We start from the raw sequence: 15,912 nt of genomic DNA on the forward strand, positions 1-15,912 counted from the left end.
CCACTGCACAAGGCTCGCAGAAGATGCCCACAACAGGTGGCCAAGCGGTCAAGAAACCTGCACCGGCGGTCAGACCTCGAAATGCCACTCTCGAAAGTGGCCGATACGCCATCAATGTGTACCTCTGGCGGACTGGCGACCAGTTTGTCGAGTCCTTGGGCTCCATACTCTCTCAGTCATTGAACAAGACCATACTCTCTCAAGCACCAGACAAGTATGCCGGCGATATTTCGCTTGGACAACTGCGCAAACTTGCCCCGGGTGAGCTTTTCGTGTCACCTTCAGGCTTCGTATGCAGGCACTAATTCACAAGTCAGGCATGAGTTCGTTCAGCCGCATCCATCGCTTCTGTACTTCTGATGGAACTGCGGTCACCGATGAGACCATCAGTCTTGATGAATATATCGCACTCGATGAGCACGATGAAGTTGAGCCTCTGAGTGAAAATAAGCATGCACAGAAGACAGCGACCTCGGAGCCCAAAGAGGAGCCGAAGCCTGGTGCTGATGCCGCTGCCAAAGAACAAGTAGAAAAGGCATTAGGAGATGCAGAGAAGCCCAACAAAGCGAAGCCGGGCGACACTGAACAGCATGATGGAACAGTTGGTAAGGCGTCGAACAAAGATGGGGAAGTCGAGCTCGAAAAGGAAGCTCCGGTGAAACAAATCAAAGCACGGGTGCCAAAGCTCGCGATTTACTATCGATCTCCTGCAAGAGTCGCAACTGCGGGAATGGATTTCTCAAATGCAACTGGCCCAGCATCGAACAGGATAATGCCTGGTTCTGGGCCTCTCGGCGCCACAGGAGATTCTGGCTCTGGCGCTGGCTCTGGCTTTGGCTTTAGTGGTCCCACAGGCTCCGACACGACCAACTTGCCAAATGTCGCGGCAAACCCGACTGTGGCGACACCCATTAGTCTTATTGCTGCCGACAAGGCAAACGCCGCTGGCAATAATTACGTGGACCCTTACAATAACGTCAATAATGCCAGCCAGATGAACGCCGGCGAGAAGAACGTGATCACGGCTGGAACTCTCACCGAAGAGCAATGGGGTATTATACTCCGAAACTGTGCCGTCTTCTATGGCTGGAAAATAGATCGACGCACTGGTCAGATTGCTCGCGCACCCCGAGCAGCTTTTAGACTGCGATGTAAGGTTGACGCAGAGCCCGTAGCGCAGATACCTACTTTCGTCATTGATGAGGCTGCGCAGAAACTCGCTGAAGCTCAGAATGCCGACTTTGAGAAGTCGCTTTTTGAGCACACGGAAGCGGATAGGAAACGATTCGACGAGCTGCAGCAGCAAAAGTCTGATGTACCAGAGGGAGTGCAACGGGCGATCATTGCGGCGCCTGTCGAATCAAAACCTCTTAGAGGCATACCTAACTTCCGAGTCAATGACGATTCTCGCATTGAAATTACTGCCTGTCAGGACAGCCTCGCGATATCGCTAGCCAAATCCGATTTCAGTAGTCAGTCAACGGAGCTGGCCGCAGCGGGCGGTGCGTATGGCGTTACGGTCGGTTTAAGTGCTGGATATGCTACCAGTAACGAGAAAAAAAGCTCTGAAAGCAAGGCCAGCATTACACAAACCCTTGTTGCCCGATACCTGTATCCGCGATGCGATATCTTCTTGAGAGCGGAAGATCTCGAACCTTCGCCAGAATTTGTCACGCTGCTCGACAAGGCCAAAAATCAGAAGAGCATCGACGCAGTCCGTGCTATTCACGATCAATACGGCCAGTAAGTTGCAACATCCACTTTGCGGTTTAAACTCCGCTGATTGAATGCCTAGATTATTCTGCCAAGAGCTAACGCTAGGAGCACGACTTTTGTCTACCAAACGAATCAAAACGGACAAAGATACCGACATAGAACAGCACAAGGAACAGATGAAGGCTTCTGTGGGCGCTAGTGTCCAGACCCCCTATGGCGGTGTATGCATCTCCCCAGACTTCCGCTAACCATTCATCTGCTGACTTGTTGTTGGGATTAGGTTTCTGCAAAGCACGATGAAGAGAAAGTCAAGAGTATGAACCTAACTATGATCGTTACAAAATCTGGTAGCCAAATGACTGATTTGCTGTAGCGAATGATAAATCAACCGAAAAGTCAAACACTCAGGAAACCAATGTCTTTGAAGCCGTCGGTGGCGACACAATCTTGGCCAACAATCCCGCCGCCTGGGCTCCAACAGCAGCGTCACCATACCTGTGGCGAGTGATCAATCGAGAACGCCTTTCCACTATGATAGACATGGTCAGCGAAATGCCTGGGTACGAAAGCGCCCAGAGCTGGTTCGTACAGGCACTGCCGGCATTGAACAAGTACGTACGTCTAGACTCGTCAATGGCTGTAAACGTGAGATTCAAGGTGCAGACTCCCACGAACAGCCTTTCAGTGGAAAACCCAGGAGATGCCTTGTTCTACCTAGGTTTCGACACAAAGTCTTCGACCACACCGAGACTCAATGGAATCACCCAGAAGACTGAAGAAAGCCTCTGGGCTCGTGTAGACTACACGACAGATATTGTCATATTTCACCCTACCACTTTCCGTGCACCTTGTCTGCATGGCTTTCAGAACTTCCAAGTGGGCACTGCGCCTTTTGGATCGATCTATAATGCAGAGTTCGTAAGTCAAGATCCACGCTTCCACTTGGCTACTCTGGTTGACGCATTGGTAGGCAGCAACGCAATGGAGCCTGGTGGCTCCCTTCGGAGACGAAGTGAGTATATACACCACGTGCAATCATTCGCAAGCAAGTGCAATCGGGACTAATTCAGTGTTTTCAGTTCAACACTGGCATGCCATACGAGCTAAAGCACAGATCTCGCGTGATTCTTCGCACTGTACCTTTCCAGGACCCGGGCTACATACCGCCAACCCAATCCGACAGCATAGCCAAAGATTCAGCACCAGCAGAACCAGTAGTACCACCAGCAAGTCATATGGTTGTATTCCGAAATGCTCAAGGAACCTTCATTCCTGGAATGTCCGATCGAGATGAGTATCAATATTGGCGAATCGAAAAGACCAGCGGTGGCACACCAGGTGAACCAATCAAGGGCGGCGATAGCGTACGTCTCTGCTGGCAATTTTCCGATCAAACCACTGGCTTTCGTGATTATCAAGACGACGTTTTTGGACGTCGACGCAATCAATGTCCGCCGGAGCTTCAATCCACAAGACTCTATCTCAAGGTGCCCTGGCCACGATTTGAGCCCAAAAACACACCGACTGCTATGCTCATGTCTGCGCAGTCCACAATAGACGTTGCAGCCGAGGTTTTGAATACTCGACAGGGCCCGTTTCAGTATCACTTGCAAGATTTGCAATTCCGAATCGACACTGTCGAGCAACGAGGCTTGGGAGACTCGAATGATTACATGCTGGCTGGAGTTTCGCAAGAGGTCGACAAGAAGGCAATAACTATCACATTTCCCAGAGAAAACGGGCCTCCCTTAAGGGTGCGTGCAGACATTGGAGATTTTGGCTTGGGTTCGATTTCGATGTGTATATGATGTGAACTAGGAACTATTCACCAGCGCTTACAGTAGACTCGATATCATTAAACTACTTGCAACTGCGTAGATGGTCTGATGCAAGCATGATCGTAGACGTGCAATCTCAGGTGATGATCGTTTTAAAAAGTGCTTGTGCACAAAAAGTGTTTAAACGCCAGCTATAAAACGAAGCTCGATTGTTCGTGACTGTCTCATGGCCAAAATCTGAGGCTTAGACTGGTAGCTATAGCATAAAACGACGCCAATGCTTGGTGAACTCTTGGCCCTCTTGTATACGTCACCACTCTGGCTTAGGCCGTGGTCAGCTCGGAGAAAGGCGACATGGCACGACGTAGCTCTGCATTCGTGCACATATGATCTAGATTTTATTGAAGGCGTCCAATGTGGCTGACTGATTCTCCCACGGCTGGTGAGTTGCCCGCCTGATAGTAGCTATCTTCTTAAACTCTCTAACAGCATACCTCGTGTATGCGTGTGAGCGGGGTCTTACTGAAAGTGCTCAATGCGGCTGGCTGATTGTACCACGGCCTGTGAGTCGTTTACTTAGTGGTTGCCATCTTCTACTAATCTTCTTCTTTCAATAGCATACCTCGTGTATGCGAAAGCGGGGTCTTACTGAAAGTGCTCAATGTGGCTGGCTGATTGTCACACGCACGATTGGTCGCTTGCTTGGTAGTAGCTAAGTATCTACTCCAACTCTGCTTCATCCAACAGCACGCTATATTCTGCCCCTCCACCCCGAACAACACTCAGTCCTCCACCACTTGTCCACCATTTCTTGCCAACATTTTGACTGAGCAGCATCTAGAGGACTCATCCCAGTATCATCTATTCACTATGCAGAGAGGAGGCGGTCAAATTCCAATTGGAAGGGGTCAGAAGCTGCCAGATCGACCCCAACTACCTATGATCGGCAATAGGGGTGGGCAACCGCAGATTCCTGCTGTCCCACCAGGCCCACGAGTCCCATCGGCGAGTCCAAACACCAAGAACAACAACAATAGGGGTGGACAACAGTGGATTCCTGCTATCCCACGTGTGCCACAAGCCCCACCGACGAATTCAAACACCCAGAACAATAACAATAGGGGTGGACAACCGCAGAATCCTGCTGTGCCAGAACGCCCACCCGCCTACCTTGATCACGCTTCCCTTGCCATTAATCCATATCCTCCTCATCCCATTCACACACTCCCCCCAAATTTGGTTGGTGTACAGGGTAAACAATGGTGTTATGTTACTTGCGGCAAAGTGACGTTGAATACTTCAGAGGAAAACTTCCAGAGAAAAAAGATCGACCCGCCTGGTTGTTTCATTGGTGATTTCAAGGTTACGAGGAGAAATCTCAGGGAAATCCCTTCATACCTCGCGTCGCATCAATCATCCATGGCTAATGCGACCAGTATTCAACTGGGTTATTCTGGAAGACCGGATCCTTCTGGAAAAGCCATATTCATGTTCACATTCTCCAAGACAATCCGCTCGGGCAATCAAACCCGCTACGACTATGCAGCGCCGCGATATGGTGTGATTGTGAGCGACATGGATAGAAATGGAGGACAACAATCCTTTGATCGAGACAGTTACCCTCTTTACCAGTTCAAGCCCGTGCCACGCGAGAATAGTTTTAGCGAAGTTATGATATTAGCTGATACTCGACGCCTCGACACTACCAGAGGCGAGCTGGGCCTGCTGGCATGCAGTTTTCAGCTCGATAGAGGAAGCGACGAGAAAACGCCACCCGACGTACAATGGCATCTCTGGCATCTTGAGAAGCCAGGAGATGCCGAGCCGTATGGTAAACAAGTAACCGAAGAACCTGCCCCGCCTGAACTTCAAGGAACCAAAGAAGTTACGGATGATGAATACAACACCTCCAGAATCAACAACAACAACAACAACAACAACAACAACAACAACAACAACAACAACAACAACAACAACAACAACAACAACAACGCTCATAATCCGAACAGTAGAAATGTTCTGAACAATAATGAGGTCAACAACAACAATGCGGGTAACAACGACTCTGAAGGTTTTGATATCCTCAACCAATCGGGCGACGTACAATAATGAGTAACCCAAGCTACTCATACTTTCTGAACCTGGCAATAGGCGATCAGCGCGCTGTTGGGGGCTATGGTAATATCCTTGAGGCTGCTCCCGCTAGTTGAAATCGAAGTTTTCGTATACATCTACAATTGATACTGGAATGCTTTTTTTTTGATCATCGGTCTTGTCCACGAACCCGGCTTCGTTCTCTGTAATGTCCGTGTTGCTCTCTTCTAACTTTCCGCGGCGGCTTGTTCGCCAAGACGTAGCAGGTCTGCCAGAGGACAATGAACACACATATGTCACCGCACAGCACCACCACCGGCCAGGACGAGTGCGATGGATTTGGACGCCTCGCTGATTGTACTCCCCAGCCAGCTGTGTTGATGTGAGGATAGGAACTATTAAGACGACTCCAGAAGGTATCTACAAAAGTGCGGCTGTCTTGCTGTCAATGCCAAAACTCTTGATTACGGTTTCTAGGAAGCTCTTTAAGTTTACTTATAATTACTCTTGTGGTATTGTTTACATTACACCATCTTTGTCTAGCGTATTAATACGCTAATCAATCCAGGAGATTGTTATATTGCACGGGATTTTAGCTTCATCCATAGCGGAGGCTTAATCCACAAAGTAAAAATCTTTTGATCGACCCACCCGTTGGATTCGGAGCAAAGCTCAAAATCAAAGTAAAACAACATCACAGTAAGCAAGACGCGTATTTCATGGTAAGCAAAGCTGTTGGACAACATTAGTACACATCTATCTAGACATGTTCTCTGCAAAAGCGAAAAGGGGAGATACATACTTCTTGCCAAGGCAATTCCGTGGTCCATATGAAAAGGGCTGAAGCACATCCTTGCGGTCGCTGCCAAACTCAGCCTGGCCCTCTGGCATCCAGCGCTCGGGCAGAAACTCGTCTGCGCGGTGAAAATTGACCGAGTTGCGGTATGCAGCCCATTGGGGTATAGTCACGATGGCCTAAGTACAAAAAAACGGCAATGGTTAAGAATTCACTTTTGCAAAGTCCTAAAAAACATTCTACTTACGCCCTTTGGAAGATATCGACCAGAGACTTGGACACTGTCCACGACGGCTAGCCTCGGAAGGCCGTTGCCGACTGGTGGATAATACCGCAGTCCCTCTTCAATGCATGCATTGAGATACGGCAAGCGCGCGAGTTTCTGCAGGGTCATTTCCTCAGTCGATGAGAAGTTGTTGCACACCTCATCCTGAAGGCGCTTCTTCTTGTCAGGGTTCTTGGAAAAAGGTAGAGTAAACCAGCGAGTGTGGTCGCGGTAGTTTCTGTACCGGCAACCATGAAATTTGCAGCGGTAGAGGCAATCTCGTTCTTGTGAAGAGCATCTTCCTTTTTGCCAACCTTGTCCTCGACAAAGGACCACATATCGGGCTTTTCAGCCTTGCGCGCTAGACGCTTGTAGATGCGCTCATTAGTGAATTGTTGGTGCTTACTGATTCGTTCTTTGAGATGTTGACGCATCTAATTGGCAGGACGAGCCGGTTAATTTACACAGAAATAACATGTGAGCATGTTTTAGCCTTACTACTAGAGCTTGGCCGATGACCGCGAGGCTTGGCCAATGGGCTATCACACGCCTATAGGCTACAAACTGCAGCAATTCAAACAGCATGTCGACCCAGTTGCTGTTTGGAGAGCCATCTAGCAATTCCATAGACTCGCCAAATGTCATGTCGGCCATGATGTTGAAAGTCGTGTAGTTCAACCATTTGACCATGTCAACCTTCTCACCCTTGGCTGACAGTACACTGAGCTTGCTACAAAGCATGTCTGCGTACGTCTTGATCATCAGTTGTTGTTGATGCAACGCCTTATCACTAAACGCATGACTAAAACCTTGCGGATCTTTGTGTGCTGATCGTCGTTTGCCCGTACAATTCCTGGTGCATTTGGGTTCATAGTATCTTTGCCGTAAAATCTTTCCTCTTTGACCATTTCTCTTTTAAATCCGTAGACGTCTTTCCATGCCTGAGCATCGACGCATGTGATTTCATCTGGCGCAATGCGTACAAATGGTCCATATTTCTCGTGGAGTTGTCTGATCCATATGTGTACGTCTCCAGCTGCGATGTGCTTGTTATATACAAGATTCGTGGAACGAGCCAGCAGTGGGCCGGGATATAGCTGCAATGGATGCAAGAAGAGATTGTAGAATACTTTGTAAATGATGTATAAAGCCTTGGCAGGTGAGCTTCATATTAATGAGGTTACGACGAAAAGACTTATTAATGAGGTGGGCACAAAGATTGCTATGGCTACAGAGTGATTGATTATCCCGGTGAGTATCCAAGTACTAGAATGAATTAAAAAGCCCAATTCATAGATAGTGTGATCGCAAAACTACCCGATATGGGTACACCCGGCGCATTATGTACTTTGTGCGTAATCTCTATGGTTTCGGACGTTCAGTTGTCGACGGCGATGAACCCTCCGAACGCACCGTTCGGTTGGATGGAGATAGGCCCTCAACTCCACTTTCGGCTGAAAAGAATATCCATACTGTGGTGTATTATCACGCGACTACCTTACGACATATATTGCGATTTTCTTTCGTACGGAGAAAGACACCTTCTCCAATCAATCCTTTGCAGCGATTAAACATCAGCTTATTTCTATCTACTCGATCGCGGGTCGCCCCTCTGATCTTTTGAGCTCCATCACGTATCGTGCCACAATACATAAACTAGGACGAGACGGGCGGGTACTGCGGGGGTGCCTTTCAAATTCCTTGCCCACCCTGGCAGGCAGAAGTTTAGAGAACTAGCAACCACTCAAGGCTCGCGCCGATCACGGTTATGTATCATAAATAAGCACTAGCGAGCGGGGTGCACAACTTTGCATTATTCAGTCTGACTTCTCGCTTTCACAACGATATCTGACGGAGAGTTTTCAGACACAGGTATACCTAGGCTTGGTTTGCTAAATCATTCCGGCGTTTCGACACAAAGTGCTTTATTCCTCCGAAAGAAAACACGACAACAGCGAGTATCTCAATTCTTGGAATCAGAGCATCAAATTACACGCAAAAGGCCGCTGAAGATGTCTGACGACTAGCCAGAGCCTTAGAAGCAGCGCCGGCTGCAACTAAAGCGTCATAGCGACCCTATTTTCCCAAAGGGTGATATAGCCTACTCCGTTATATTACGCGTTAATTAGTCTCGCTAGGAGTTATCTTAGCTTTACTATACAAAGCCTTTTAGACTATTTCTTACTCCTCCATTTAATTCCAGATACTTCACTCGCTTGCTGCTATCTATAGTCTACTTCGTTATTCAAACCCTCGCTGCCGCAAATTTTTAATAGAGGTAACGAAACATATAACAAAAAACAATACATATCCCTCAAGCTTCCCTTATCTGTTACACGGGGTTGGATGCTAACACTTCTCTGGCTCGGTCCGGGTGAGGGCGAGTAGGAATAGAAACTAGCTCCGTGAGAGTTGTCTAGCGATTCGTAGTAGAGAAGAGTTATAGATATAACTAGTGTTTTAATAAACACTAATCTATATTACTATAGACTAATATATAACAATCTTGTAAAGTAAAGTAACTAGTAAGAAAGTGTTATTTAAATTAGCTACAACGAGAGTAAATAATGAAATCTATCTATCCTTATATCCTTATTGCTTCATGTCCTACTATCACTACTATCACGACTTTCTTCCTCTTAGCCTAATGTCTCTAATAGCTGCTATTAGAGGATTGCTGCTATTATATGCTAGCGCCTAATAGTTATCTTAGCGTAATATTAATTACGTGATCCTCGCCCCGCGGTGATTATTACCTTCTGACGTGGACGTCCATAGGCCTTCAGCTATCTCGTCACTTGTTAAGGAGAGAATCTTTCTTGTTACTTGTAACATTATCTTCCTACATAGCTCTGCGACTTACGCCGCGTTGGCCTAGTAGATGTGTTATCACCTGAGTAGTATCGGCGTATCTATTTGTAGCGCTACTTACATTATATCGTACTATATCGCACTATATCAATGTCTGTCCATGTGTACGTCAAGTACATCACTAAGAGCGCAGTTCAACCATCTCCCTGCTTGGCAGCATTGCATTGCACTGCACTGCTTCTTCTGAGTGCTACGATCAATTTTGGCTCTATGATCGAGTTTTAGTGCTATCACACGAATCGCACTTCTGTTGTCTACTGGTCCACCGCCCCAAAGCTGTGTTGGAAACCCTCAATGTTACAATCAGAAGTTTTGGCCATAAGCGCAAAATCATCTCAACAAGGCATAGGATAGAACAGTCGAGAGTTGTATAAAGATGTGGCAGCTTTGGCAAGGAAACATCATGTTACAGCATACGATAATCACTACTGAACACCTCTTCAACCTAAAAGAACAAATAAAATATATCCATCTTATTTACCCATCAAGAAAGCATCATGATCGCCCAGCCACCTTCAACTAGCGCTTTCGCCCGAAGAGTCGTGAACCCACTTGGCTTTATCAAAGTCTACAACTTTTGGTTGTACATAATCTTCGGTGGAGCACTTACTGACTGTAAGGTTTTCCGTCTTCGAGCCGCCTCTCCCAAGCTAATTCCTTTGCCTCAGTCGTCCTAGCACGTTTTTCCTACCTTAACTTTTCGCACAACTTCTGCCCGGCCGACGGATCGAGCGAGAGTGGAAACAGCGCAGCCCCAGGAGAATGCTATTACTACCTCAACTTCACACAATACAAGGTCGGCATCTTACTTCATCTGGGGGGTATTCTTCCTGCTAGTTTGATTGCTGTTGCACAGTTTACACTATTTATTCGTCACCGCTGGATAATCGTACATCGCATTGGCTGATATGCTGCACTTCTCCTGTTCCTGGTCAGCCTTGCAGGAGCGTTCATGATAATGCGATACGCGTTCGGCGGCGGCCTAGAAGTGCAGAGCGCTCTCGGCGTTCTAGGCCTAAGTACGCTGGCCTGCTTCATTATCAGCTATATCAACGTAAAGCGTTTGCAAATCGAACAGCATCGGGGCATGGATGCTTAGGGGATGGTTCTACGCGGGTGCCATTGTCACTCTCCCCATTATTCTCATCATTTCGGCTCGAGTAACTGCAAAGCAAGGATACTACGTCGTCTGGACATGCGCAAGGATCGCCGCAACCATCACCCCTGACATTGATCTTGCGAATTCGTATCCAGCATGTGCTGCTTAAGTTGATGGTACGGATCCCGATGCAGTATCAGCCGTGGCAGCGACCTTTGGGGTAGGAGACGCAGCGAATACGGGCGCAGCATTTAATGCAGGATTTGGCATGGCACTATGGCTCTCTCTTGCGCTGCATGCTATTGGTGTTGAGATTTATCTACACCTTACGCCGAGAGAGGCCCAAAGGTTGAGACAAGTAAGCTATCAAAAACAACTCGAGTCCGGCATGCGTAACCCGGGTTCGGCGGGTCTCACAGCAGATCGGTTGGGTGATGCACACAGGTGGTCGCCTGACGTGCCAGAAGAACAACACAGTACAAGCTCGGCAGAAGTTGTAACCATGGTATCTGATTCAGTGCTAGACAGCAAATGAGGTTAATTTTGGAAAGGGGGGTTTAGCGGTGCTCTTTTCGGTGTCAACAGGAATTGTCGATCAGTGTAGTTGAGGGGGAAATGGGCGTGATTATTCATCTCATATTTCAACATTTCAACTAATTCGGAAGACCTATAAAACATTCCCTGCAATAAAATGATGCATCGACCATCACTAAAGAGGACTTTTAGGATCCTTGGTGTGCAGGAACCGCCCCCGGAGACCCTCATATGATCCACCAATCCACCTCCACCAGCCCAACACTACAGTGATGGTCAAAGGAATAACAACGACCCAGTAGATCCAGAACTTGGGGGAAAACTGCCATCCGTTCTCTTCGAATGAGAAGAATGTTGTGCTGAAAAGCGCCTAAAGCATGAGTAAGTAAGTGCCTTGGGTGACTTAGTCCACACCTTTTCCGCGTTGCTTACGGATATGAAAGTCGCTGGTAGGAATATCATCGTGAGAAGGGTAATCGATTTCATGACTGCATTATCTGAACTTGCAAGCATGTTGTAGGCCTACGGAGACTGGGTCAGCTCTGAATACACGATATGAATTGTCCAGGTTACCAGATTTATCTCCTCTTCCAGTCGGTCATGCGTGGACTGCGCGCGCCATCTCAGGCTCTTCATTGCCTGCAACTGGAACGCCAGGTATTCGCTCGCTTGTACCGTGTATGTCTTTGTGAGTTTGTTGAGATGCTTGAAGTTGCTCTCCTGCAGATTGAGCAGCTGCTCCATCGTCTCGATGGCTACCTGTTCGACTTCTATGACGTGTCCTGTATGCCGTGCTAGGTTGCGCAGTGTATCGAACTCGCATCTTCTTTTTCTGTTCTAGTGGAATATGAGTGTTAGTAGTGTTGTGACTACATTGAAGTATAGTACTGGGGAAAGTAGCGTACAAGTTCAATATCCCGAACCTTCCTTGTTACCGCCCATATGTTTTCGTCACACAACTTGATAACCTCATCGAACAGGGGTTTAAGCATCGCAAGGGGGTCTTGCGACTCGAAAGTCGGCGGTGGAGATTCCTTGACCATGGCCTCAAGCGTAGCACTCATTTGTGGTGATGCGCCAATGCATAAGACCCTCCTGGTGTGTGCGCTTTCCCACCGCATGAAAAAGCTCATCTCGTACCACTTGTAGTCCTTTCCATCTTCTGATTCTTGCATTTCCTCCTTCGCCAGAACTCTCTTGGTGAGAATTTTGAACCACACGCCTGTCGATATTAGTGTTAGTTGGTAAGTTAATCTATCGAATGATGTAGAGAACAAGTAGAAAGAACGCACTGAGCCTATCAAGCTTGGCGTTGTCCCCATCTCCCGAAAAAGAGCTTGAAGAACCACAGTACCCATTGAGCTTGGCGCAAGTCTTGCTGCTAAGAATATCCGGTGCGTGAAACTCCGCTAGTATCTTCTTGCGGTTGGCCTCCGAGCACCTTTTCTGCCACCAGTCGTCCGACTTTAGGAAGCTGAAACATGCAGTCATTAGTTTTAGAAGTCCCGTATATTACAAGCTGTTTTGTCTTTTCATATCTCACATGAAGCACACTTCTGGTAGGGTTACATTCTGGCCTAATAGATCTAAGCGGCGTGATCCCCAGGTTCCCGGTGAACCTGCTAAAAGATGTCAGAGAATTTATTATAGAAGCTTCCGTGTGCAATAGATAGTTTGGGATTACTTACAGTGGTATTCTAGTATGGTTGCTACGGAGGGGATCTCAGCCATAATGGCCATTGTCGCTTAGAGGATCGATGAGGCGTTGGATTCGCAATCTCGTAAACATGTAGTTAAGATCACGAGACAAAGCTTGCAGTTAAGAATAAGGAGTTAAAATGCCTTGAAAGCTAGCAGAGTTGGTTCGGCCGATAAGTATACATTTGTTAAAACTGGCATCGGCGCTAAGTAGCTCAGCGCATGCATGGCGGACTCGCTTGTGCAGCCCCACGTACTACTACAGCCGGCGCTTCTGCAACTCCTCAACCCATCAACTGCCAATTGTATGGCGCACCACGAGGCCCAACGACGGAAAAGACTCTTTCCAGGGCTGCCAGAGCAGCCAATCCTGCTATGTCATCGCTTCATACCCAGCAGAGCGCCCTCGTCGAGGATGTGGATGGCTGTGGCCAGGTTGGGGGTTGAAGGACTTGGCTCAAATTGAAGGACATGTGAGCTTTTATAGGTAACTACTTTTCTATCTACTTTTAATAGGCCCCATAGAGGCTTTAAATATATTATTCAGCTTGGCGGTTGTGGCTACGGCTGAGCTGCATTTGCATCGTAGCTGGTGCTAACGAGCTGAGGCCGGTGCAAGAACGACCAACCACTAAGCATATAGCTCTCAGAAGGTCGTGATGACACTAAAATAATAAAGAGCATCGAAAACTGCTCAAGGTAGCTTCGGATATCAATAGCGCGTAAAAGTCCTGTATAATCTATACGTTACCAGAATCTTTACTATTCTATAAATAAGTGCTAGTGAAGATAACTCCATGTTCAGATACAATATTCTATATACAATGCCGAGTTCGCGCTTAATTCGTGATGGATTACAATCATGGGTACTTTGAAGCATTTTGAAGCTACCTTTTTAAGGAAATACACATATATTCTTGCAAAAGGTGCTAATTGAAGCTTACAAATTTCCCTCGACTGTTTCAGCTTGGCTCCATTTTTATCTCATACTGGCCGACCGAGCTTTCATGGCCTCAATGCTCTTACCCGCCTCACAACCTCCCGCAATGCTTCCATCTTCGTTCCCGACTTCTCTCCTTCATCCAGTATCTCTTCCATGATCATAAGATCCTGCCTCGAGACTTTACCCCCATGATGAAACGCATTAAACTCATGATAAACAAGCGGCTTAGAGCCTTCCACAGGTGGTGTCATCGCCTTCTCCGTGGCCCAGCTCCCCATTACAAGCGAGAGCAACCAGCCCGTCCAGCCGAAGCGTGGAAGTCGTAGAATCTCGGTCTGAGCCCGTAGAAGTAAGCTCCAGAGTTCGGTGTTGGAACGGAGGTGCGAGAACGGCCCGAAGCCGTCAATATTCCAAATGACCAGATGAAGGAGTGCAATTGACTGAAACAAGGCGTTGATGAATGCAGGCATCGTGCTGATAACGAGCTCGCCATTGACGTTGTAGATCGCAGCGACTTTCTTGACGAGTGCGGGTTGTGTGTTGCCTATCAGAAGGCCTACACCGGGCAGCGCAGGAGAATACAATATATCTGCCTTGGCTACAAGATCCTTACTTGCTGCAGCAGGGACTGAGATCTTGGGCGTAGGCTGATGCGCAAGCATGCTTGCCACCATTAGAAGGCGAGATTTCGGCAAGCGCAGATTGCTGGCGTAGTGTTCTTCTATATCTAAGCCGACGGCATCGAAGATGACAAAGCACTCTTTATTCTGTGGCTGGTTGACGAGATTGCCTACCGAGCGGATCGTTGTGACGCCATTCTCTGAGCGTGCGGTGTGGCCGTCCAAGGTATCGAGAACGAAAGCAAATGTCTCACCCTTGACCTCGGCGACCGACTCGATAACACGGTATGATGAGAAAGTGTGTAGTGTATCCGTCTTGTACGCATAGAGTTGTTTCGGGGCTAGAAATGCTGGTTTGCGACCGGGTCTCACAAGGTAGGTAATGTCTGCACCGGCGGAGAGGTGATAACCCTGGCTTAAGCCCACGGCGCCGCAACCGACGATAAGAACCTTTGGCTTCGACATTGTGGAAATTTTGCTTTACTGTTCATTCTGAACAGCTCCTGACGACTCTTATACTGTGCTATAATTGTGGAGACGCTAAAACGATAGTCCGACTCTTCCTCAGATCACCATACCTGATTTATCATAGTTAGAGAAATGCTAGTTTATCCTTACTTCTACCCTTGCTCTCACCCTTAATCCCGCTACACGGCTCTTAAAATGATCTTAGTAACCCTTGTAGTGGCTTGTATAGTAATAAAACTTGTCAATATCACCCTAGTGAAGATTATTTTATTCTAGATCTGACTGCCTGAAAAGTCGAGGTAACGAAACCTACCGATGTATGCCAGTAATTACCATAGGAGCTACACTCTGTATGGTATAGCTCTTACTCTCTACTCCAGCCTATACCTTCCATTTTCAAGCGGGCCCACATAATAGATCGATTCTGTTACGTAGCACAGTAAATGATTGTTCGGCTTGAGTTGAGTAGTTCGAATCGGGCGTCAACTAGGTAAGTGTAGCGTTGCCATTTGGTCCGCGTTTCGTCCGGTCGGAGGGTGGTCAGGCATTCTCTGCCGATCGATCTACAGTAAAGCCAATGTCTTCCTTGTAACTGACTAAGGGCCTGTTCGGTTGCGCGTTTGCGTTTTGCGGTTGCGGTTTACTAAGCCCGATTTGGGCAGCGTTTTTGAACCGCAGCCAAAAACGCTGTTCTGTTCGGTAAAACGCGCGTTTTCCAAGCATCAACCCTTGCTGCGTTTTATTAGCGTAGCGCTAAGTAAAAAAAGCTATGTCTAGTACTTACTTTACCCATGTATCACGCTGTATTAGGAATAGACAAAACGCGATTCTAAACCGCAGCAAGGTGTAACGGCGCAGGCAAGACTACTCGGATCAGTATCGGCGGNAGTGTCACTCAGAGGCATATGGGNGNGCGNGGGACATCAAACGAGCCTTGATTCAAATAGACACCTATAGGCCTTGTACGAAAGGATATCAAAAATCTACCTAATAAGCTATCATAGAGGTTAGGTTTATATAGTCGTTTTTC

The 15,912-nt window shown here is 47.5% G+C and overlaps 6 protein-coding genes across 6 annotated transcripts; 3 read left to right on the top strand and 3 right to left on the bottom strand.

Annotated features, from left to right (window-relative positions):
* Nucleotides 1-1,363: 1,363 nt before the first annotated feature.
* Nucleotides 1,364-3,413, top strand: COCVIDRAFT_67538 (hypothetical protein; the record flags this gene model as incomplete). The annotated part of the gene is made up of 6 exons (XM_014697633.1): nt 1,364-1,743; nt 1,796-1,937; nt 1,997-2,030; nt 2,090-2,634; nt 2,687-2,728; nt 2,820-3,413. Coding segments are annotated over 6 exons (1,737 nt in total), but the record flags the coding sequence as incomplete, so codon positions are not given.
* Nucleotides 3,414-3,908: 495 nt separating this feature from the next.
* On the top strand, nt 3,909-5,603 carry COCVIDRAFT_18962 (hypothetical protein; the record flags this gene model as incomplete). Its single annotated transcript, XM_014697606.1, has 3 exons — nt 3,909-3,936; nt 3,984-4,057; nt 4,242-5,603. The coding sequence occupies 3 exons, from the start codon at nt 3,909-3,911 to the stop codon at nt 5,601-5,603; spliced, it is 1,464 nt and encodes a 487-aa protein (XP_014553092.1).
* A 560-nt stretch (nt 5,604-6,163) lies between these two features.
* On the bottom strand, nt 6,164-7,990 carry COCVIDRAFT_40833 (hypothetical protein; the record flags this gene model as incomplete). The annotated part of the gene is made up of 7 exons (XM_014697634.1): nt 6,164-6,320; nt 6,391-6,563; nt 6,632-6,841; nt 6,901-7,054; nt 7,098-7,432; nt 7,498-7,800; nt 7,967-7,990. The coding sequence occupies 7 exons, from the start codon at nt 7,988-7,990 to the stop codon at nt 6,164-6,166; spliced, it is 1,356 nt and encodes a 451-aa protein (XP_014553120.1).
* Nucleotides 7,991-10,017: 2,027 nt separating this feature from the next.
* COCVIDRAFT_40834 (hypothetical protein) lies at nt 10,018-11,154 on the top strand (the record flags this gene model as incomplete). The annotated part of the gene is made up of 4 exons (XM_014697635.1): nt 10,018-10,135; nt 10,189-10,375; nt 10,599-10,777; nt 10,814-11,154. The coding sequence occupies 4 exons, from the start codon at nt 10,018-10,020 to the stop codon at nt 11,152-11,154; spliced, it is 825 nt and encodes a 274-aa protein (XP_014553121.1).
* A 174-nt stretch (nt 11,155-11,328) lies between these two features.
* Nucleotides 11,329-12,328, bottom strand: COCVIDRAFT_108561 (hypothetical protein; the record flags this gene model as incomplete). The annotated part of the gene is made up of 4 exons (XM_014697636.1): nt 11,329-11,523; nt 11,586-11,675; nt 11,727-11,990; nt 12,059-12,328. The coding sequence occupies 4 exons, from the start codon at nt 12,326-12,328 to the stop codon at nt 11,329-11,331; spliced, it is 819 nt and encodes a 272-aa protein (XP_014553122.1).
* Nucleotides 12,329-13,856: 1,528 nt separating this feature from the next.
* Nucleotides 13,857-14,879, bottom strand: COCVIDRAFT_29641 (hypothetical protein; the record flags this gene model as incomplete). The annotated part of the gene is made up of 1 exon (XM_014697637.1): nt 13,857-14,879. One exon carries the CDS (start codon nt 14,877-14,879, stop codon nt 13,857-13,859), a length of 1,023 nt encoding a protein of 340 aa, XP_014553123.1.
* Between the last annotated feature and the right edge of the window lie 1,033 nt (nt 14,880-15,912).

This window comes from Bipolaris victoriae, assembly GCF_000527765.1.
Source record: "Bipolaris victoriae FI3 unplaced genomic scaffold scaffold_94, whole genome shotgun sequence".
Classification (NCBI taxonomy): domain Eukaryota; kingdom Fungi; phylum Ascomycota; class Dothideomycetes; order Pleosporales; family Pleosporaceae; genus Bipolaris; species Bipolaris victoriae.